This window comes from Gavia stellata, unplaced genomic scaffold (genome assembly GCF_030936135.1).
Source record: "Gavia stellata isolate bGavSte3 unplaced genomic scaffold, bGavSte3.hap2 HAP2_SCAFFOLD_117, whole genome shotgun sequence".
In the NCBI taxonomy this organism is placed as follows: domain Eukaryota; kingdom Metazoa; phylum Chordata; class Aves; order Gaviiformes; family Gaviidae; genus Gavia; species Gavia stellata.
The window spans coordinates 110,897-131,047 of NW_026777371.1; the positions used below are offsets into that span (position 1 = coordinate 110,897).

General features: G+C 70.7%; 4 protein-coding genes across 4 annotated transcripts; 1 reads left to right on the plus strand and 3 right to left on the minus strand.

The window, feature by feature from the left end:
• Positions 1-420: 420 nt before the first annotated feature.
• On the plus strand, positions 421-4,607 carry IDH3G (isocitrate dehydrogenase (NAD(+)) 3 non-catalytic subunit gamma). The gene is made up of 13 exons (XM_059835304.1): positions 421-483; positions 1,104-1,145; positions 1,606-1,617; positions 1,827-1,924; positions 2,019-2,131; positions 2,206-2,266; positions 2,429-2,561; positions 3,105-3,238; positions 3,308-3,410; positions 3,486-3,632; positions 3,913-4,007; positions 4,273-4,333; positions 4,432-4,607. The coding sequence occupies exons 1-13, from the start codon at positions 421-423 to the stop codon at positions 4,510-4,512; spliced, it is 1,143 nt and encodes a 380-aa protein (XP_059691287.1). The 3' UTR covers positions 4,513-4,607.
• A 67-nt stretch (positions 4,608-4,674) lies between these two features.
• SRPK3 (SRSF protein kinase 3) lies at positions 4,675-9,203 on the minus strand. Its single transcript, XM_059835305.1, has 15 exons — positions 9,187-9,203; positions 8,838-9,073; positions 8,632-8,740; positions 8,448-8,535; positions 8,270-8,357; positions 8,039-8,145; positions 7,359-7,518; positions 7,225-7,256; positions 6,830-6,956; positions 6,224-6,460; positions 5,718-5,815; positions 5,441-5,548; positions 5,290-5,359; positions 5,124-5,216; positions 4,675-4,859 (listed from the first exon to the last, which is right to left on the minus strand). Exons 1-15 carry the CDS (start codon positions 9,201-9,203, stop codon positions 4,675-4,677), a joined length of 1,755 nt encoding a protein of 584 aa, XP_059691288.1.
• A 1,944-nt stretch (positions 9,204-11,147) lies between these two features.
• On the minus strand, positions 11,148-16,202 carry OTUD5 (OTU deubiquitinase 5). Its single transcript, XM_059835293.1, has 9 exons — positions 16,112-16,202; positions 15,573-15,666; positions 15,367-15,431; positions 14,783-14,939; positions 13,739-13,887; positions 12,875-13,060; positions 12,523-12,766; positions 11,992-12,105; positions 11,148-11,500 (listed from the first exon to the last, which is right to left on the minus strand). Exons 1-9 carry the CDS (start codon positions 16,133-16,135, stop codon positions 11,382-11,384), a joined length of 1,152 nt encoding a protein of 383 aa, XP_059691276.1. The 5' UTR covers positions 16,136-16,202; the 3' UTR covers positions 11,148-11,381.
• Positions 16,203-17,711: 1,509 nt separating this feature from the next.
• EBP (EBP cholestenol delta-isomerase) lies at positions 17,712-19,198 on the minus strand. The gene is made up of 4 exons (XM_059835317.1): positions 18,895-19,198; positions 18,523-18,559; positions 18,306-18,436; positions 17,712-18,194 (listed from the first exon to the last, which is right to left on the minus strand). Exons 1-4 carry the CDS (start codon positions 19,196-19,198, stop codon positions 17,986-17,988), a joined length of 681 nt encoding a protein of 226 aa, XP_059691300.1. The 3' UTR covers positions 17,712-17,985.
• Between the last annotated feature and the right edge of the window lie 953 nt (positions 19,199-20,151).

The window sequence follows — 20,151 nt, forward strand, 5'->3', positions numbered from 1 at the left end:
GGCCAGGGGCCTTTCGCCTCGGCCTTTCCGTGGCAACCGCTGTGGGACAGCCGTGCGGGCTGTCTCCGCCGAGTTTAGTACTTTTTCGCCCCAAAACGGGGATGAAGCGCGGCTGGGGAATCGGCTCCGCGCACGGGTGCCGCCGGCCCAGGACAAAATGGCGGGCGCCTCCGCCTCTCCCGCGCCCCTCTGAGGGAGCGCGCGCGGGGCGGCCCTGCGCATGCGCCGCCGGGCTGCGCCTCCCAGGCACAAAATGACCGCGACGACTTCTGTGGCGCCGCCGGCGGCGTGAGGGAAAGCACGGGAGGGCGGGGTGGGATAAGCGGGAAATCTCGCGAGATCTCGCGCTCCGCCAGCCCCGTCCCCGGGCGGTGACGACATCTCGCGAGAGCGGCGCGGCGGCAATCGCGGAGAGAGGCCATGGCGGCGGCGCTGGCAGCGGTGCGGCGGCTCCGGGTACCGGCCGTGCTGGGGCCACGCCCGGTGAGTGCCGGGGCGGCGGGACGGTCCTACCCCCCGCCGGGCCCCTCGGGAGCTGGGCGCCGGGCCCCGCGGCCGTGGCGGGCTGCTGCGCTCTGATTGGCCAGCTCGTGGGCGGGCGGTGCGCAGGCGGACTTCGGCGACCTGATTGGAGGCGGCGGCGCGGCGGGGCGGGACTAGCTGTGAGGTGGCTCGGGCTCTGGTTGGCTCTTGCCGTGGAGCCGCCCGGGCCGGCGAATGCTGATTGGCTCTGCGCCGCGCGAGTGGGCGGGCCGGGGCAGCGCCTTCCTCTCTGATTGGTTGATATTTATAGGGGAGGTTGGTCCCTGTGTCTGATCCGCTGGGGAGGGTGACAAAGCGGGGCGGGGGGGCGGCCGGTGCTAAATCCTTGAATGCTCTGCGGGGGGCCGAAGATGAGGGGCACCCGGGCACCCGCTGCACTCTAGGTGACCCCTGGGATCCCCCTGTCCCCCATCTCGGGGCTGGGCAGACCCTAATTAGCAGCAGCAGCTGCATTAACGAGGCATTTGGGGGTGCTGGCCCCCTTGGCGGGGGGGGCTGGGTCCCTTGGGGGACTGGGGGGGACCCAGGCGCCCAGGCTGTGACCGCTCCCCCCCTCACAGGCATGGATTTCCCACGATGCCGAGCGGCGCCACCTCCCACCTGTAAGTGCCCCATCTGGGGGGGGTGTCTCTCCCCTGCTGATAGCCCAGGGCCCGCTAACACTCGGGGTGGGGCAGGGAGCGGGGTCACAGGTCCCATGGGGTGCCCCCTGTCCTGGGGTGGAGGTTCCCCAAACCCACCCTGTCTCCTCTCAGGGGTGGGGGGAGGCTTGGGGGCCCCCCCTTGGCTTCTTCATTGAGGCTGGGGCATGGCGGGGGCTGCGAGCCCCCTGCTTTGGGATCAGGGGTTACTTAGGGGGCTCCCAGCGTGCTCTGGCTGGGGTACTTGGGGCCTGTACAGGGGAAGCATGTTGTTCTTGCTGTGTGGATTCCAGGGGTGCGTTTGGTGGGGCCCTGGCATTGCCTGGGGGGCTCCTTTCCCTCCTCACCCCCTCCCCGTTTGCTGGCACCGTGACTAACTGCCCCCGTTTCTCCCCCGCGCTACGGCCGCCTGCCCCTGCAGCAGCCCAGCATCGTGAGTATGGCCAGACTGGGGGGGGGGGAACCCCGGGTGGGGGGGACCCCAAAAGCATGTGGTGGGGAGGCGGGGCATGCATGGGTCTGCACAGAGGGCGCCTGGATGCCTGGGTTCCCCAGGCGGGGGATGCGGGAGCGGGGGGGCAAGGGGGAGGAGGACAGGGGGGCCCGGACGCCTGGGTCCTCATCCCCCCGGTGTCCCCACAGCCGCCCCCTGCCAAGTATGGGGGCCGCCACACCGTGACGCTGATCCCCGGTGATGGCATTGGCCCTGAACTGATGCTGCACGTCAAGGAAGTCTTCAGGTGGGTGTCCCCCTCCCCTCCTTCTCCCAGCGAGGACCCAGGTGTCCGGGCTGTCCGTGGGACCCAGGCGTCCGGGCCATTCCCCGCCCCCCAGGCACGCCTGCGTGCCCGTGGACTTCGAGGAGGTGCGGGTCAGCGCTGAGGCGCCTGAGGACGACGTGCACAACGCCATCATGGCCATTCGCCGCAACGGCGTTGCCCTCAAGGGTGAGTGCGGGGCTGGGGACCTGCCCCATGGCAGCTTGGGGACCCCCTGACCCCCGTCTCTGTCCCCTCCCTAGGGAACATTGAGACCAACCACAACCTCCCTCCCAGCCACAAGTCCCGTAACAACCTCATCCGGTGAGAGCCGGGAGCTGCTGGGGGGGACTGGGAGCTATAGAGCCACCGGGGGTGGGAGGAACTGGGGGACGCTGTGGGGCGTTAGTGGGGTGGGGGAGCTGGGAGCTGCGGGAGGGGTGTGGCCGAGGGGCGGAGCCTGACTTGCGTGTCGGGGCGGGGCAGGACCAGCCTGGACCTGTACGCCAACGTGATCCACTGCCAGAGCCTGCCCGGGGTGGAGACGCGGCACCGCGACATCGACATCCTCATCGTGCGGGAGAACACGGAGGGCGAGTACAGCAGCCTGGAGCATGAGGTGGGCCACGCCCATGGTGACGCCCCCTGAGGCTGTGACCCCGCAGGGCCACGCCCAGCCAAGAGAGCTCCGCTGTGCTGGCCACACCCCCTGCAGTCTGGCCATGCCCCCTGTGCCATGGCCACACCCCCCCAGCACACTGCCTTGGCCATGCCCCCTGTCCCATGACCACACCTACACGGTACACTGCTGTGGACACGCCCCCTGTGTGATGGCCACACCCACACACAGTAGACTACCTTGGCCACACCCCCTGTGCACTGGCCACACCCCTACCCACGGGTACACCACCTTGCTCACACCCTTGGGTGATGGCCACGCCCCTATCTGAATACACTGCCTTGGCCACACCCCCTTGGTCATAGCTATGCCACCCACGTGCTGGCAACGCCACCCGGTGGCTAGCAGGACCTCTCTAGCCACACCCCCAGAGGGCCAGGCCACGCTCACAGCCTGCTTGTACCCTGTGTCCAGCCTCTGTAGCCCCGCCCCTCCCCAGCCTGTCCCCACCCCCGGGCCCCTGACGGTTCCCCCTGTCCCCAGAGCGTGGCGGGCGTGGTGGAGAGCCTGAAGATCATCACGGCCGGGCGCTCGCGCCGCATCGCCCACTACGCCTTCCACCTGGCCCGCGCCGCCTCCCGCCGCTCCGTCACCGCCGTCCACAAGGCCAACATCATGTGCGTCGGGGGTTGGGGGGGCCCCGCGGGGAGGGGTGGGCGCCCGCTGATCCCCCCTTGTCCCCACAGGAAGCTGGGGGACGGCCTGTTCCTGCAGTGCTGCCAGGAGGTGGCGGCCGAGTACCCCGAGATCAGTTTCCGCAGCATGATCGTGGACAACACCACCATGCAGGTGGGCCCCACCCCCCCCCCCCGCCCTGCTGCCCCACTGATCCCAGTAGCCCCAGTAACCCCTCGCCCTCCCCAGCTGGTGTCGCGCCCGCAGCAGTTTGACGTGATGGTGATGCCCAATCTCTACGGAAACATCGTCAACAACGTCTGCGCCGGGCTGGTGGGGGGCCCCGGCCTCGTCCCCGGCGCCAACTACGGTCACGACTACGCCGTCTTCGAGACCGTGGGTCTGGGGGGGCCCCGGGGGGGACATCGGGGAGGCCCTGGCCCCAGTTACTGCCACCACAGAGCTGGGGGGGGGGCGTTGGGTGCTGGGAGGGTCCTGGTGGTGGGGGGGGGGGGGCTGGTGGGGGTCATGGGAGCACTGAGGAGGCACGGGGGCAACTTGGGGAGGACTGGAGTGGGGAGCCCTGCGGGGGCCCTCAGGGGCTGGGGGGGGACCCTGGGGAGGGGCCCCGGGACGCCGGGGACCCCCCAGTCACCCCCTGCCCCCCCCCCCACAGGCGACGCGTAACACGGGGAAGAGCATCGCCAACCGCAACATCGCCAACCCCACGGCCGCCCTGCTCGCTGCCTGCATGATGCTGGACCACCTCCGGTGGGGCGGGGCCTGGCCTGTGGGGGGCAGTGACAGCCTTGGGGAGGGGCTGAGTGGGTGGGGCCACAACCAAGGGGTGGGGCTTAGAGCATGGAGGCAGGGTTTCTGCTGGAGGGAGGGGCCCCATTGGAGGGGCTGGGTGAGGGAGCGGGGCCTCAGCAAGGTCTGGGACTGCGGAGGGGTGGGGCCTGCATGGTAGGGCAGATCACACCCTGTGGGCACAGCTTGCTGATGTGGGCGTGGCCCCCGGTTGCCCCTCCCCCAGGCTGCACAGCCACGCCTCCACCATCCGCCAGGCTGTCCTTGCCTCATTGGATGATCCCCGGGTAAGTCCCGCCCCCACCCCCTTTCCAGGGGCACGGGTCCCCCTCCCCTGTGGCGGGGTCACAACAAGCCCCACCCCAACGGCTGGCTCCACCCCCAGACGCACACACCCGACATCGGGGGACAGGGCACAACCTCGGGGGCTGTCCAGAGCATCATCTCGCATCTCCCCCGTGCCTAGGGCAGCCAGACGCCGGGTTCCCCCCACGGCGGTGGGGCGGGACCCCCCAGGTACCCCACAACCCACTGCTACTCCCCAATAAACCCCACCGGAGGACCCCGCCTCCCGGCTGTGCCCCACCTTTATTCACACTTGCGCTCACAGGGTGGGGCTGGGGTGGGGCTAGGGGCGGAGCCAGGGGTGGCGCAGGCACTGGGCGGCGGTGGCGCGGCGGGCGGGCTCGAAGGCCAGCATGGGCCGCAGGAAGCGGGCGAAGGCAGCGGCTGCCCCCCGGGGCCACTCGTACTTCTCCTGCAGCACTGCCCGCAGCCCCCAGGGCCGCAGGTGGCGGATGTGCCGCAGCTCCCCTGTGGGGCAGGGCCGGGGGGCGTGACCACCCTGTTGGGACACGCCCCACAGTTTCTGGCCTCTCACCCCCCCTTCGTTTGCATAGCCCCGCCCCACCCTGCCTTTTATCCCTCCCCCAACCACACCCCACCTCCAGCGCCCCGCCCCGATCCTTTCACCACCGCCCCTTAGCCCCACCCCAGCCAGTTCCTGCCATTTAGCCCCACCCCCAGTCCTTTCCCTCCCTGCTTAGCCCCGCCCCTCGCCTTAGCCCCGCCCCTCACCGCGGCGGTTGAAGAACTCCCGGGAGTAGCGCCCCCCCAGTGCCACGTGCCGCGGGATCTCCCCCAGCAGCTCGATCACATGGGCGATGTGGTCTGGGGGGTGGAGCACATCAGGCCACGCCCCTCCTGCCACCCGCTCCCGCCCCCCCCCCGAGGCCCCGCCTACCCTCGTCCCGGCTGTAGTCCTCCCCCGAGTGGGGCTCGAACAGGTAGTCACCCGTCGCCAGCTCGAAGGCCTGGGGGCAGAGTGGGGCGGTGAGGGGCCGTGGGGCGCCATGGGACCCGCCGTGGAGCAGGCTGTGGGGCAGGCCTCTCACCATGCAGGCGGTGCTCCAGATGTCCGCGGGGGGCCCGTAGCCCGCCCCCAGCAGCACCTCCAGGGCGCGGTACTGCCGCGTCTGGATGTCCTCGGTGAAGTGCCGGTGCTGCGGGGGGGCAGCGCGTTACCCCCTGCCCAGGGCGGGGCACCCCCAACCCCGCCCCTCCACCACCCCCAACCCCTCTTCTGTCCCAGCGCTGCTGCAGGACCCCCCAAGCCCCCCCCAGCCAACGCAGGGCACCCCCCCGCCGCCTCTCCCTGCCGTTGCCCCTCACCACCCAGCAGCCGTTGCCCAGGTCGGCGATCTTGACGCGCAGCCGAGGGGCGCAGCGGGGGTCCAGGGGGTTCTCCTGCCCCCCCGGCACCCCCCCACCTGCGTGGCAGCAGTGGGGACGTCAGCGGGGGCACGCTGATACCCACCGCGCCCCCCAATCCCCACCCGGCCCCCAAGACCCACCGCTGCCCCCCAAGGCCACCCCGGCACCCCCCCCACACACCCCAGCACACCCACTTGCCCCCCCAGTCCTCCCGCAGCCCCCATTGCCTTCCAACCCCCCTGGACCCCCAATATCCCCCACCCGCCCCTCCAACCTCCCCCCTGCAACCCCAGCTGCCCCCCAATTCCACCCACCACCCACACTTGCCCCCCAGTGCCCCTCAGGACCCCCAGTTGCCCCCAAAACTCCCCCCCCAACCCCAAATGCCCCCAAATTCCCTCCCCAACCCCAACTGCCCTCCAACCCCAGCTGCCCCCAATATCCCCCTGGGGCCCCCCGCTGACCGAGGGGGGCGGGGGGCCCCCCTGAGCCCCCCGAGATGAGGGAGCTGGAAGTGGGGGTGAGGAGGGAGTCGGAGGCAGAGCTGGGGCTGGGGGGGCGCCGGGGGGGGCCCTCCCCCGAGGTGGAGGAGCCCCCCGAGAGCCCGTCGCTGGAGCCGCCGGCCTGCAGGGTGTGCACCCCCGAGGAGGAGGCGCCGCTGGGGGGGCTGCCCCCTTCGTCGGGGTCCAGGGGGGGTGCCTCTGCGGGCGGGAAGAGACCCTCAGACCCCCGAATCCCGGGAGCCCCCCGAAAGGGAAGGAGGGGTCCCCATGTCAACACCCTGACTGCCCCCCCAAAGCTCCCAGGTTTCCCTCCAGCCCCCCCCAGACCCCCTGCACCGGCTATAGGGGATCCAAAACCCAGTGGTGCCCCTCCAACCCCCATGGAACCCCCGATACCTCCGCCCCCCCCCGACCCCCACACCCGCCCTAGGGACCCCAATCCACCTCGCAGCCATCCCAGAGACGGCCAAATCCTCGGGGGTTCCCGGGGTCCCCCATTATCCTCTCCCCATGCCCCAGGAGACCCCAAGCTACCCCCAGAGGTCCCAGTCCCCCCCCGGCACTGACCGGCATCGTCGGGGGCCCCCAGTGACCCCCCGGTCTCCCGCAGGTGGTCCAGGTCCTGCAGGCGCTGGGCCAGGAGGCGGCTCTGGCGCCGCCGCTGCCGCCGGCGCCGGGCACGGGAGAGCCGCTCCTGCCGCGGTGGAGGGGCCGCTCGCACGAGGGGGACGCCTCACACAGGGGAACCCCACTCACGCGAGGGGCGGGGGTGCAAAGCGCCGTGCAGGGGGCGCGAGGAGCTGCGCGGGGTCACGCACCCGCGGGAGGAGCCGTGCAGGGGCGCAGGCGCGTGCGAGGAGACCTGCGAAGTCACGCAGGCGTGCCAGGAGGCGCGCGAGGAGGCGTGCGAGGGCAGGCAGGCGTGCGAGGAGGCATACGAGGAGGGGCCGCCTCCCCGAGACACTCACGGGGACGTCCTGGGGCGCGGAGCTCACTGCGGAGAGAAAAGGGGGCAGAGGGGGAATCAGAGGCACCCCCCCGGGGGTCCCAGGGCTCCGGGCCCCCACACAGCACGGCGCCAGGGGTCCGGGGGTACCTGCGCTCTGGGGGGGGCCCCCCTCCCGGGCCCAGCGCGCAGCCTCGGCCGCCAGCTGCCGCACGAAGGGCTCCCCCACCCGCAGCAGCACGTTCTCGGGCTTGATGTCCGTGTGGATGATCTTGCACTTGGTGTGCAGGTAGTCCAGCCCCTCCAGCACCTGCGCCCCAAGGCAGGGGAGCGCCCCCAAATCAGGGGGCGCTCACACCCCCAAACACCATCCCCAAAGCCCGCTGGCACCCCCTGCAGGGGAACAGGGAGGGGATATTGGGGGGCTGGGGGGAGCTGGGGGTCTCTAGGGAGGACATTTGCGGTCCCCATAGAGATATTTGAGGTCTCAAGTGACACTGCAGATTTAGGGGGGGGCTCTAGAGACAGTACTTGGAAATCCCTGTGGGCCCACAGAGGGTCCCAAAAAGGATACTGGGGCGCCCAGGAAAGATATTTGGGGTCCCCACGTGGATCCAGGGGAGCCCACAGGGACACTGACGGGCTCCAGAGGAAACACTTGAGGTCCGCGTGGGGATCTGGGTCGTGGCAGAGGGATACGGGGGGATTAGGAGGACTCTGGTCATGACATTTGGGGTCCCACACGGATACAGGGGGGGCCAGGGGGCAGCCTGAGGGTCTCCCCAGGGAGCCGGGGGGCACCTGGGGGGATGTGGGGGCCCCCCCCTCACCTGTCGCACGATGCTTTTGACGCAGGGCAGGGGCAGCCCCTGGTAGTTGGACTTGATGATCCAGCGCAGGAGCTGGTGGCCCAGCACCTCCAGCACCATGCACACGTCTTGGGGGGTCAAGGAGCACCTGGATGCCTAAGACCCCCCCCACAGGGTGGGGGACATGGAGCCCCCTGGCCCGGGACCCACCCCGGGGAGGAGAGGGGGCCGCCTGGGTCCCCGGAAGGATACGGACACCGTTGACCCCAGAGACCTTGAAGTCATCGATGAGCTGCACGATGTTCTCCCGCTTGGGGTCGCTGGGGTCCGAGTCGCGGACCTGGGGGGGCACGGGGGGAGTTATGGGGGGTTGGAGGGGCTGGGGGGGGAGTGTGGGTGTCCCTGGTTTGGGAAGGCTGCGCGTGCTCACGCATTTCAGCAACTTGATCTCGTCCAGGGCCGTCTCGGTGTACTGGGGCGCGCTCTTCACCACCTTCAGTGCCACAAACCGCTTCCGCCTGTGGAGGGAACCCAGGAGTCCAGTGGGGCCCCCCAAGCCCCCCCCCTACACCCCCCGCGGGGGTCCCGGGGGTCCCAAGGGTCCGGTCACTCACCGGATGTCCCAGCAGAGCCAGACGGTGGAGAAGTGCCCCCAGCCCAGCTTGCGCACCACATGGTAGCACCCGTTGAAGAGGTCCCCAATCCGCACGGGGTAATACCCGCCTGGGGGTGCACAGAGGGGGGCAGGCAGTCTGGCACCCTGGTGCCTGGGTGCTCCCCCCCACCCTCCCCGTGGACCCAGGCGTCTGGGCGCCCCCACCTTTGCAGTAGTCCCTGGGGTCCTCCTGCTCCCCTTCGTCAGAGCCCAGCAGCCCCTCTGACAGCAGAGGCAGGGGAGGGGGGGTCTCTGGCAACACATCCTCGGAGGGGCTAGGGGTCCTGGGAAGGGAGAGCCAGGCTGGGAACCCCGGCGTCCGGACTCCCCACCCCCCCCAGTCCCAGGGCACGCAGGTGTCTGCCCCCCCCCACCCCAGCTGGCCCCCCTGGGGGTCTCCCCTGTGCCAGGGGGGCCCACGGGGTGGTCCCACAGGGGGAAAGGAGGGGGGTTGGTCCCAGGAGAGTGCCGGAAGGTCCTGGGGGCCCCCCCAGCCTGGAGTGTGGGGGGGTACGAGGCATGCTGGGACATCACCCCCCCAAAATAGAAATGACCTCACGGCCCCAGGCACCGCGGGGTTAAAAATAGCCCTGGCAGGGGGAGGGGTGGCCCTGGGAATGTGCCCCCCCACAGGAAAGGGGGCTCTGCTTGTCCCCCCCAGGGAACAGGGACACCCTAAAAGCTCCACTCTCCACAACAGCTGGTTCTCCCCACTCCCTAAGGGCCACAGGGGTTCTGGGGAGACCATGACCCCACGGCTCCCCCTCGTATCCCCGCTCACCGTGGGGGTGGTTTCTGCTTTTTGTCTTTTCTGCGCTTTTTCTTTCTCTTGCCTGTATCTGGGTGGGTTGTCGGGGGGTCATGGGGGCCCCCTGCACTGTAGGCACTCCCCATGCTCCCCCCCAGCTGACCCCACAGGGACCCCGTATTCCCCCCCAGGCCAAGACCCACCTTCTCCCGTCAGAACACCCCCCCCCCCCCCCAGGGCCGGGAGCCACCCGTTTCTCCTCAGAACCTCCCTGGGAACCCTTCAAACCCACCCCTACCCCCGGCGACCCCCCCGGCCCAGGAGCCGCCTGTTTCTTCCCAGAACTTCCCTCGGAACCCTCAAAACCCACTCCCCAGTGCCGGGACCCCCACTTTGCCCCGAAACGCCTCAATCCCCTTCCCCGGACCCACCCCGTCGCCAGTCCCCCCGGATTTCCTTCACGAACGCCCTCGGGACCCCCCAACGGCCACCCCTGCTCCCGGGACCCCCAGCTTTCCCTCACGATACCCCTCAGGACGCCCCCCCCCAGCGCCGGGACCCCCATTTTCCCCTCATAAACCGCTCCGGGGCCTCTCAAAACTCTTCCCGCCTCAGAAACCACCTGTTCCTCCTCACAAACCCTCTTAAAACCTGCTCTCAGGACCCCTCCCGGCCCCCCCGGTCGCGGGACCCTCAGTTTTCCCTCACGATCCCTCTCAAAACGCCCCCCAAGAGCACTGAACGCCCCCCCCAGCCCCGGGATCCCCACTTTCCCCTCACAAACACCCCCGGGACGCCCCCCCCCCCCCTTCCCCTCGGATCCCCCCACTTCCCCTCGGACCCCTCCGTACGCCCCCGGGCAGAGACCACCCGCTTTTCCCTCACAGCGCCCGCCGAAGCCGCCGCTTTCCCCTCGCAAACCGCGTTTCCCCTCACCGGTCCTCGCGCCCGCCGCCGCCGCCCCCCCGCGCAGCTCCATGCCGCGCGCCCCCGCTCTGCGCATGCACCGCCCCTCCTACAGGCGGGGAGGGGCGGGAAACCGCCGCGGCCGCCGACGGGCCAATGGAAAACCCCGCCCGGGCCATGCCCCCGCCCCTTGCCCCGCCCCCGTCGCCATGGAGACGGGGCCGCGCAGGCCCTAGCGCTCGCACTACGTGACCGGGATGATCAGCACGCCTTTGTCGCGATACGGGGACCCCCCCCAATACCCTCCGCACAGCGACAGCACCCCCGAGAGCCCCAGTATCCCCCCAAACCCCCGCACTAGCGCTTGGACAGGGCGAGCAGAGCCCCTGTTCACCGCCCCTCGTTGTATTTACCTGCCCCCCCCCCGCAGTGGGGAGAGGGTCCCCCAAAATGCCCTGGAAGGAGCCAGCACCTCCCCGCACAGAGCACAGCCCCAGAAGGGCCCGCGGCCCCCCCAAACCTGCCCTGGGGAGGGAGGGGAATGTCAGCCCCCCCCCATGAACAGACTGGGCCGGGGGGCTGCTGGGCATCAGTTTAATAACAGGGCGCAGGGGGGTGGGGGGGGCAGCACCCCCAGCCCCACCCCGCACCCTCCTCCACCCCGGGGTGCTGGGGGGCAGGATGCTGCGGGAGGGGCAGGGGGCAGAGAAGGGGACCCCCCACCCCCACCAGCAAAATCCCACCAGGAAAGAAAGGGGAGACCCTACAAAAAATAGGAGCCCCCTACCCTCCCCCCCCCTTCTCCCCTCTTCCTTCCAGCTGTAATTGGGGGGGGGGGGGCTTCTCCCCCCCCCAAATAGCCGAGGTTCGTCCCGCGGCGTCCAGCGCTGTGTCCCCCTCCCCTCCCCAGTCAGGAGGCGTCCCATGAAAGCAGGGAGGGGGGGGTTCCCCGAAATAAAACGCCCCCGCCAGCCTGGGCCGCCATGCACCTAGAGGTCCCTGGGGGGCCGGGGGGGGGCGGCGGGGGGGCCAGGGTGCAGTCCGGGGGTTCAATATCAACTCTTGTCGGCGGTGGGGTCTCTGTGGCGGGAGGTCTTCATGGTCTCCAGGTACTCCTGCTGCGAGACGGCCAGCACCGACGCCAGGATCTCGTCGTCCTCCCAGTCGTTCAGGCCTGGGGGGGGCCCAAAAATCGGGGGGGGGGAAGGTTGGAGTTTAAGGGGCACGTAACCCTGCAGATACCCCAGTATCACCCCAGAAGGGACAGCAACAAGCCCCGACGTGGCGGGGCTGGAGCTCGGCTACCCCCCAAGTGAAGGTTCTGGGGCTCCCCGCCCCGGATCAGAGATTTTGTCTCATGGACACCCCCCACACACCGGACTGCAGCAAAAGTGAACAGATCCTCCAATGGAGATCTTTTTCCCCCAAATCCAGAGCGCTGCCAAGCTGAAACCCCCAAAACTCAAGACTTTCCCCCCCCCCAAAACCATGACCCGACATCCTCAAACCCAGCATTCCCCCCCTAAACCGAGACATACCCCCCAACACCCCGAAAATGACGCCCCTAGATCTCCCGCAACCCTAAACTCCCCCCACTGACACCCCCCCCAATTCCAACCCGGCCCCCAGATCACCCCCACACCATGCCCAACGCGCCCCGCTCACCAAAGGCGGTGGGGGACATCTGCTGCATGATGGCGCGGCACTCCAGCGCGGGGTACAGGGACACCAGTGGGGGGGTGGCCCGGCCCCCCCCCGCCCCCAGCTGGCTGCTGGTCCCTGGGGGGTAGGCACATGGCAGGGGGGCCCACGCACACTGGCCCTGAGGCCCCCCGGCAGCCCCCCTGTCCCACGCAGCACCCTCCCACGCCCATTTGCCGCACCCCAGCCCACAGCAGCCCATCTGGGGCTCCCACCACCCCGTAACTCCCAGTTTGGGGCCCCATAACCCCCCCCGCACCTCCCTCACCCCACAGCACCCTGTGAATGCTGGTTTGGGGCTCCTGACCACCCCCCCCAGCACCACCCGGCACCTGATTTAGACCCTCCGACATCTCATAACAACCAATCTGGGGCCCTCAGCTCCCTTTAACACCCACTTTCCCACCCCCCAGCACTTTGTAGCACCCAGTTTGAGTCCCCCAGCACCCCATAAGCCCCCAGTTTGTCCCCCCCCCCAGCCCCGGGGATACTCACCTGGGGCACAGGGCGAGGGGGGCTTGCCTGGTGGGGGGGCACCTGGCGAGGGGGGCTTGGGGCCGGGTGCCTCGGGGTGCAGGCCGGGGTGCTCAGGCGAGGGGGCAGCGCTGCGGGGCCGGGGCGAGCGCCCACTCCACTCCTCTAGGCCGCTGGCTGCCGCCGCCGTGGCCGAGCTGCACGTGGCGCTGGCCTTGCGGGGCTGCGGGGACACGGGGAGGCGCGTCACCCCTGCCCCGGCCACCTCCGTCCCCAGGCGGGCAGCCAGGGAGGGACAGGGATGAGGACCCTATTGAGGGGGGTCCACGACGGTCCCTACCCCCCCCGGGGAGGGGGTCGCGGGGCACCCCACCTGCCGGGCCTGCTTCTCCTGGTCGCGCAGCCACTGGAGGTAGGACTCGCGGGCCACCTGCTCCTCGATGGCCTCGTTGGTGGCCTCCCAGTCGGTCGCTCGCTTCTTGTCCTCCAGCATCTGCTGCTCGATCCAGGACTCCTCCGAGGTCTTGATGGCGCTCTTCATCAGGGACTGCTCTGCCAGCTGGGGGCGGGGCCATGCTCGGACACGCCCATCTGACAGGCCACGCCCCCACCGCAGGAAGGCTCCACCCCCCCGGGCACACAGCTCCCCAGACCAAGCTGCTGGCAGGGGGCAGGGCCTTTTGAGGCCACACCCCTGCACGCAGGCCACACCCCCAGAGGTTCCAGCTGGGGGTGGGGCCACGCTTGACCACAGCAGGCTCCACCCCCTCTGGGAGGACACACCCCCTCCTGGAAGGCTCCACCCCCCATGGACACAGCTCTGCCCTGGAATGGGGCTGCTGGCAGGGGGCGGGGCAATGCTTAGACACGCCTCCACATGTAGGCCACACCCCCATGGACACATAGTGCAGGCTTGTCAGCTGGGGTGGGACCCCATGCAGACACACCCCCAAGCCACGCCCCCAAGAGCAAGCTCCACCCCCAGAGAACAGGGCTCCCAGCTGGGGGTGGGACCACACTTAGACACACCCCCTCAGACAAAGGCAGCTGATGGACACGGGGTCTGTGTGGCCACGCCCCCTCCTTGGCCCCACCCACATGGGAAGGGAGGGGGAGGCCAGGGAGGGCCACAGGACCCATAGGGCCCCACACTGACCCCCTGGCCTGAAAGAAGGCACCCCCTCCCCACAGTAATGGGGGCCCCAGGCCCCCCAACCCCCCCCCCAGCCCCACTGACCCCCGGCTTGAAGGAGGGCAGCCCCAGCCCTACGCCGATGGTGGCCTTGTTGGGGTTGACGACGGAGTTGTAGTGGATGTTGCGGTGGTAGCTGACCCGGATGGGCTCGTCCTCGTTGTGCTGGATCCCGTGGAAGGTGTTGATGGGCTCTGCGGGCACCCCATCAGCACGGCGGCACCCACGCCACCCCACAGGCACGTGGGGTCCCCCCCAACAGCACCCGGGGACCCACAGGGACCCCCCGGCCAACCCACAGACATGGGGGGACCCCCCCCAAGGGCAGCCGGGGACTCGCAGGGAGACCCCGCCAACCCACAGATACGTGGAGAGCCCCACAACGGCACCTGGGGACACGCAGGGACCCTCTGACCACCCCACAGGTACTTAGGGACCCCCACAACAGCACCTGGAGACACGCAGGGACCCCCCGGCCAACCCACAGGTACATGGGGACACCCCCAACAGCACCCAGGGACCAGCAGGGACCCTCTGACCACCACAGGTACGTGGGGACCCCTACAACAGCACCTGGAGACACGCAGGGACGCCCCGGCCACCCCACAAGTACATGGGGACACCCCCAACAGCACCCGGGGACACGCAGGAACCCCCCCCCAGCCACCCCACAGGTATGTGAGGAACCCCCCAAAAGCACCCAGGGACACACAGATAGGCCCCCCCCCCCCCCCAGCCACTCAGAGACCCGCCAGCAGCACCCTGGGGGGCCCACAGGGACCCCAGAGCGCCCTGTTGTACCTTGGGGACCCCACAGACACCACAGGAAGCCCCCTCAGCACCTTGGAGAAGTCCACATCATCTCCCTGGGGGTCCCTCAGGGACCCCAGAGATCCCTAAAGCGCCTTAGGGACTCCAGAGCGCTGTTGGAACCTCCATGGCACCACAGAGATGCCCCCCAGCACCCTGGAGAACCCCAGAAAACCACAGGGATCCCCCCACAGCATCCCCATCAGCACCCTGGGAACCCCCACGGTGCCTTGGGGACGCCCTCCCCATTGTCCCCAGGGTCCCGCGGGGTGGACGCACCGGTGCCGTACTGGTAGACCTCGACGGGGCGGTTGTACATCTCGGCCATGGCCTGCATCTCGATGTGGTTCCCGTGGCACGTGCTCTTGCGCTTACGGTTGATGTAAGTGGTGAAATCCTCCGTCACGTAGTTAGAGAAGTAGTCAGCGTTCTTCATCTGGGGACGAGGGGATGTTGGGGATGGCAGGGGATGTTGGGGCAGCCCCGGGGCGATGGGGAGCACGGGGACACCACAGGACTGCAGGGCTGCCCCAGGGACACTGAGGACATTGAAGTGAGAGAGCCCTGGGAACATCAGGGACCTCAGGAAACACCAAGGGACATTGGGAAGGGTGGGGGGATAGCAGCCCAGTCCCCCGCCATCCCCCAAGCACCCTCCTAATCTGCTCTAGTGACTTTGAGTATATCCCAGTGCCTCCCAACGTATCCCCGTGCCCAACAGTCTCCTTCCAATCCTCTTCCAGTGGCTCCCACCACATCCTCGCACCCCCCAGAACCCCCAAGTGCCCCCCATTCCCCTCCCATTGGCCCCCCGTACGCCTCAGTGCCCTGCAGTCCCCTCCCAGTGCCCCCCAGTGCCTCACCAGATAGTCCATGCAGTGCTTGCGCACCACCTCGTGCATGTCCTGGTCTCCGTACACCTGGTCAGCTGGCGGCACCCGGACGGGGGGGGGGACAGAAAGGGACAGCGAGGGGGGTGTCAGCCCCCCAGCACGGACACCTGGGAGCCCCTGTGCTGGGGCGCAGTAGTGCATGGGGGGCACGGGGAGGGCGGTGGCGCGGGGCTCACCCACGGCCCGGAAGAGGCAGGCGCCGTCCTCCTTCATGCGTTTGATGATGAAGCCTTTCTTCTCCCGCAGCGCCTTCTCGAACCGGTGCTCCTGCTGGAGACACAGCCGGGCTCAGCACCGGCACCCACGCGCCGGTGGGGGGCAAGGGTCCCCCGGGGACATGCGTGTGACGGGGGGCGACCCATGCACCACTCAGGCACAAGAGTGACGAGCGCGGGGATCCCCATGCGACGTGGGATATGCGCACACGAGGGGATGGGAGAGCGCGGGGATGAGGGGGGAATCCTTGGTGGGATCCCTCAGGGGGGACACGCGATGGGGACAAACACCTCATGGGACACGCACAACCGAGGGGGCTGAAAACACGGGGACAGCCGGGAAGGGCCTAAACCCCCCCCGGCCACTCAGGTCCCCCCGCTCCCGATGTCCCCCCGGGGCGCCCCAGTCCCAACACCCCCGGCCTGCTCCCAGCCCCCCCGGGTCCCCCCTCATTCCCGGGGCCTCCGGCACCCCCCAGCCCCGGTCCCAGCCCCCGCACCTGCTCGGCCGTGGCCGGGTCCATCTCCACCCGCCCGGCCTCGTACTCATCTTCGCTGTTGTAACCGCCTCCCGCCTCGTCCGGGCCGGGGCTGCCGCCGGGGCCCATCCCCAGCCCCAGCCCTATCCCGCCGGGGCCGCCGCAGCCGGGGCCGCCGCCGCCGGGGCCGCCACTAGGCCCGGCTCCGCCGCGCCGCCGCCGCTTGCTGTGTCCGGGGCCGCCTCCGCCGCCGCCGCCGCCGGGCCCGCGGGGCTCAGGCAGCCCCAGCGCCGCCGCCTCCAGCCCCAGCAGAGACCCGGGCCCGTCCCCCGCGCCGGGGCCGCCGCCGCCGGGGCCGCCGGGGCCGGCGGGCGGCGGTGAGCCAGCGGCCGGCAGCCCGGCCCAGCCCCGCAGCGGCGGCGGCGGCGAGGCCCTGGGCCGCGGCCCCCCGACGCCGCCGGGGCCGACGGGCTCGCCCACGCCGCCGGGGCCGCGCTCGGGGCCGGCGTCCGCGCCGCGTTCGGGGCCGGCGTCCGGGCCCGAGTCGGCGTCGCCGTCGGGCGCCGGAACCGGCTTCTTCTTCGGGAGGATCGTCATTGCGGGGCGCGCATGGGGCGGCGCCGAGGGGACCGGGGAGGGGACCGGGGGCCCCCGCCGGGCCGCGGCGGCCCCGGAAGGCGCCGGGGGCCGGGGGCGCTGCTGCTACCCGCGGGCCCCGCGGAGCCGGGGGGGCCTCGCCCAGGCCCCCCCGCGGGCGCGGCGGTGAGGCCGGAGCTGTCGGGCCGCGGAGCGCGGGCGGGGGCGCTGCCGCCGCCGGGCCCGTGTCAACATCAACAGCGGCGCCCTCTGACCCCGCCGCCGCGCTTCCGCCTCGCCCGCCACCCGCGCCCCCATTGGCCGGCGGCGCCCTCGCCGCGCCCCCATTGGCCGGCGGCCGGATCGGAAGTCCCGCCCGCGCGGAGGCCGGCGGGGAGGGAGGGAGGGGGAGGGGCGGGACCGGCGTCGCCCCGGCGACGGCGCGGCTGCACGCGGATTGGGCGGGGGGCGGGGGCCGAGCGCGGGGAGGCGGGGCCGCCCAGGGAGCGGGCTCTGATTGGGCGGCGGGGGAAGGGGCAGATCTCAAGGAGGGCACGGGCGCTAATTGGCTGGCTGGGGAGGCGGGACTTAACGAAGACAAGTTAACGCTGATTGGGCGGAGCGGCCGGCCCCCGAGGGAGCAGACCCTGATTGGGCGGCGGGTGGGAGGAGGGTCTTAAGGAGAAAGCAGGCGCTGATTGGCTGCCGCGCGAGCGGTGGCCCATCCGACTTCAACGTGCTGGGGATGGGCGGGAGCAGTGAGAAGGCTCCTAGCCCCCGTTGGCCCGAAGCTAACCCCCTCCCGCCCTCCCATTGGCCATGACAGGCAACCTAATTTCCCATTGGCTGAGGCACAGCTGAGGCAGACCCGAGGCGATTAGCCACGCCCTCTCCTGTGACTCCACCCCCAGCAGCTGTCACTCTCCAGCAGGCCACGCCCCTTCCCCATCCCCTCTGTCTCCGGGGTCCAAGCCCCCCTCCCCCGGGGACCCAGGCATTCGGGGCGCCCCCCTCCCCACCAGCACAGACCCACGGCTCCGTTTTCAGCTCGTTTATTAAAACCCATTACATGGTCCCGGTAACGAGGGTGGCCCCCCCCCTCCCCTGCAAGGGGACCCACAGGGGACCCAGGCCCCCGAGCCGCTGCCCCTGAGCTCGGGCGGGGAGGGAAGGACCCCGGCACCAGGATCACCCCGAGGGCATGCATCTGGGCACGTGCTGAATCCATCTCCGGAGGGCTCGGGGACCTCCCAGTGCCGAATTCACCCTGAGCGGCCCCTCGGTGGAGGGGTCCCCTGGCAGGGACCAGGCGTCCGGGCTCAGTGGGCCTTGTGGCGGGGCCGGTCGAGGGCACGCTGGGCGTCGGCCAGGTGGCGGCAAGCATCGGCCAGGAGGGCACCGGGCACCAGCACCCACAGCCCGTTCAGCCCCACGAAGTAGCCCCAGAAGTAGAGGGGCCGGGGGTCGCTGTGGCTCCAGCCCGCCCGCGCCTCCGTGGCGAAGTACAGCACATCCCCGTACAGCTGCCCTGTGTGCGGGGAGGGGGACGGTCGTCGGGGAGGGCCAGTCGGCTCCAGGGGCGTGGGCGGCCCCCCCACTCACCCCCTCCCCCCAGGGCGTGCAGGGGTCGCAGGCGTACCGAGGGAGACGAGGAGCTGCAGGACATAGCGCGTTGGGTGGTGCCGCAGGAAGGCGAGGAAGGTGAGGAAGCTGAGGGGGCCCCAAGCCCAGGCCGTCACCGTCTCCATGGCAACCGTGAAGTCATCGCTTCTGCAAGGGGGACACACACAGTGGGATCAACCCGGACGCCTGGGTCCCCCAGACATCCCCCTCCCCGCCTGCCTCCCCCAACTCACGTCATGTAGCGGCTGTCAGCTTTGGCGTACTCCTTCCCTGCGGGCAGCGCAGGGTTGGCGGGGGGGACCCAGGCGCCAGGGGCAGGCAGGGGCCCCCACACACCCCCTAGGGGACCCAGGCATCCAGGGAACTCCCCGCCCCACCCCAAGGCCCTCCGGCACCCGGGTGTCCCCCTCCCCAGGTGCCCAGGGAACCCCCTTGTCCCTTCAGGGCCCACTGACGCCCCAGGGGACACCTCCCCAAAGGGACCCAGGGGACCAGGACCCTCCCCAGGGAACCCATACCCCCCTTAGGAGACCCAGCGCCCCCCCCACCCCGCCCACCATTACCCAGGCACCCCCGCACCCCCCCCGCCCCAGCCCGGCGCTCACAGACGTCAGCCAGCAGCCCGGTGGAGGCGGGCAGCTCCCGGTGCCGCAGGCTGAAGTAGCCCTCCAGTATCCCGTGCACCCCCGCGCACATCAGGAACCAGCCCAGCGCCAGGCGGCGGGCGGGGCTCCGCGCTGCCCCACCCCTCGCCCCGCCCCCGGCCCCGCCCAGGGCCCAGCCCAGCGCCAGCAGCCCCGCCCCGGCCGCCGCCACCGCGCCTGCGCACTGCCAGCCGGGACGCGCGCTGCCCACGTAGCCCGGCAACCGCAGCGAGCGCGGCCAATAGGGGTGCGCCGTCGTCGCCATGGCAACGCCGCTACGGTCGCCGCTGCGCTGTGAGGGGAAAAGGCGGAAGTACGGTGAGGGAGGGGTACGGGCTTCCCCCGCGCCCCCGGACCGGGCGGGCCCCCCCGGACTGCCCGCTCCTCCGCACCGGGCCGACCCCCCCCCCGCCCTCGCCCGGCACTGGCAGGGCCCCCAGGTTTCCCCGGTGCCCCCCGCCACCGGCCAGGTCCCTCTCGGTGCGCTGCCGCCCTCACCTCAGCCGCGCCGCGCCGCTCTCCCGCGCGCCGCCAGCCCGCCGCCGCTCCCTCCGCCGCGCCCCCGCCCCCTGCGGCCAATGGGAGCGCGCTGCCGCCCGCCCGGCCAATGGCGGCGCGCCCCGCCCGCCGCCTCCGCCCGCTGATTGGCCAATCCCACCGCTGGGGAGATGTGGGGCCAGGGGGCGGTGCTGGAGGGGCGGAGCCTCGGCTTCGGGGGCGGGGCCTCACACCGGCGCGGGGCTCCACTTGGGGGTGGAGCTCCACTTGGGGGTGGAGCTTCACTGGGGCGTGACCCTGTTCGGGCAGTGGGCCGCGCCCCAGAGGCGTGGCGTGGCCCCACCCGGGGGCGTGCCTTCACCGTGGTGGGCGTGGCTTACGGCCGCAGAGAGAGGCTCCCCATCTCCTGTATAGGGGCCATGGGGACACCCCGGCTCTATGAGGGCCGTGCAGCCCCCCCCGCCGTACACAGGCCCTGTGCTCCCTCCCAGGGCCGCGTAGGGGCCCTACAGAGCCCCCCCGGGTTGCACCAGCTGCACACAGACCCCCACCCACCCCGGGCTGTATAGGCGCTATAAGGACCCCCATAAAATATATACATGGAGGTCACACGGCCTCCCCTGGGCTGCACAGACCTGCCCTGCAGGGATATATAGGGGCCACATAGACCTCTCCCAGGACCATATAGACACCCGCCCCCCCATATTGTATAGACTCCCC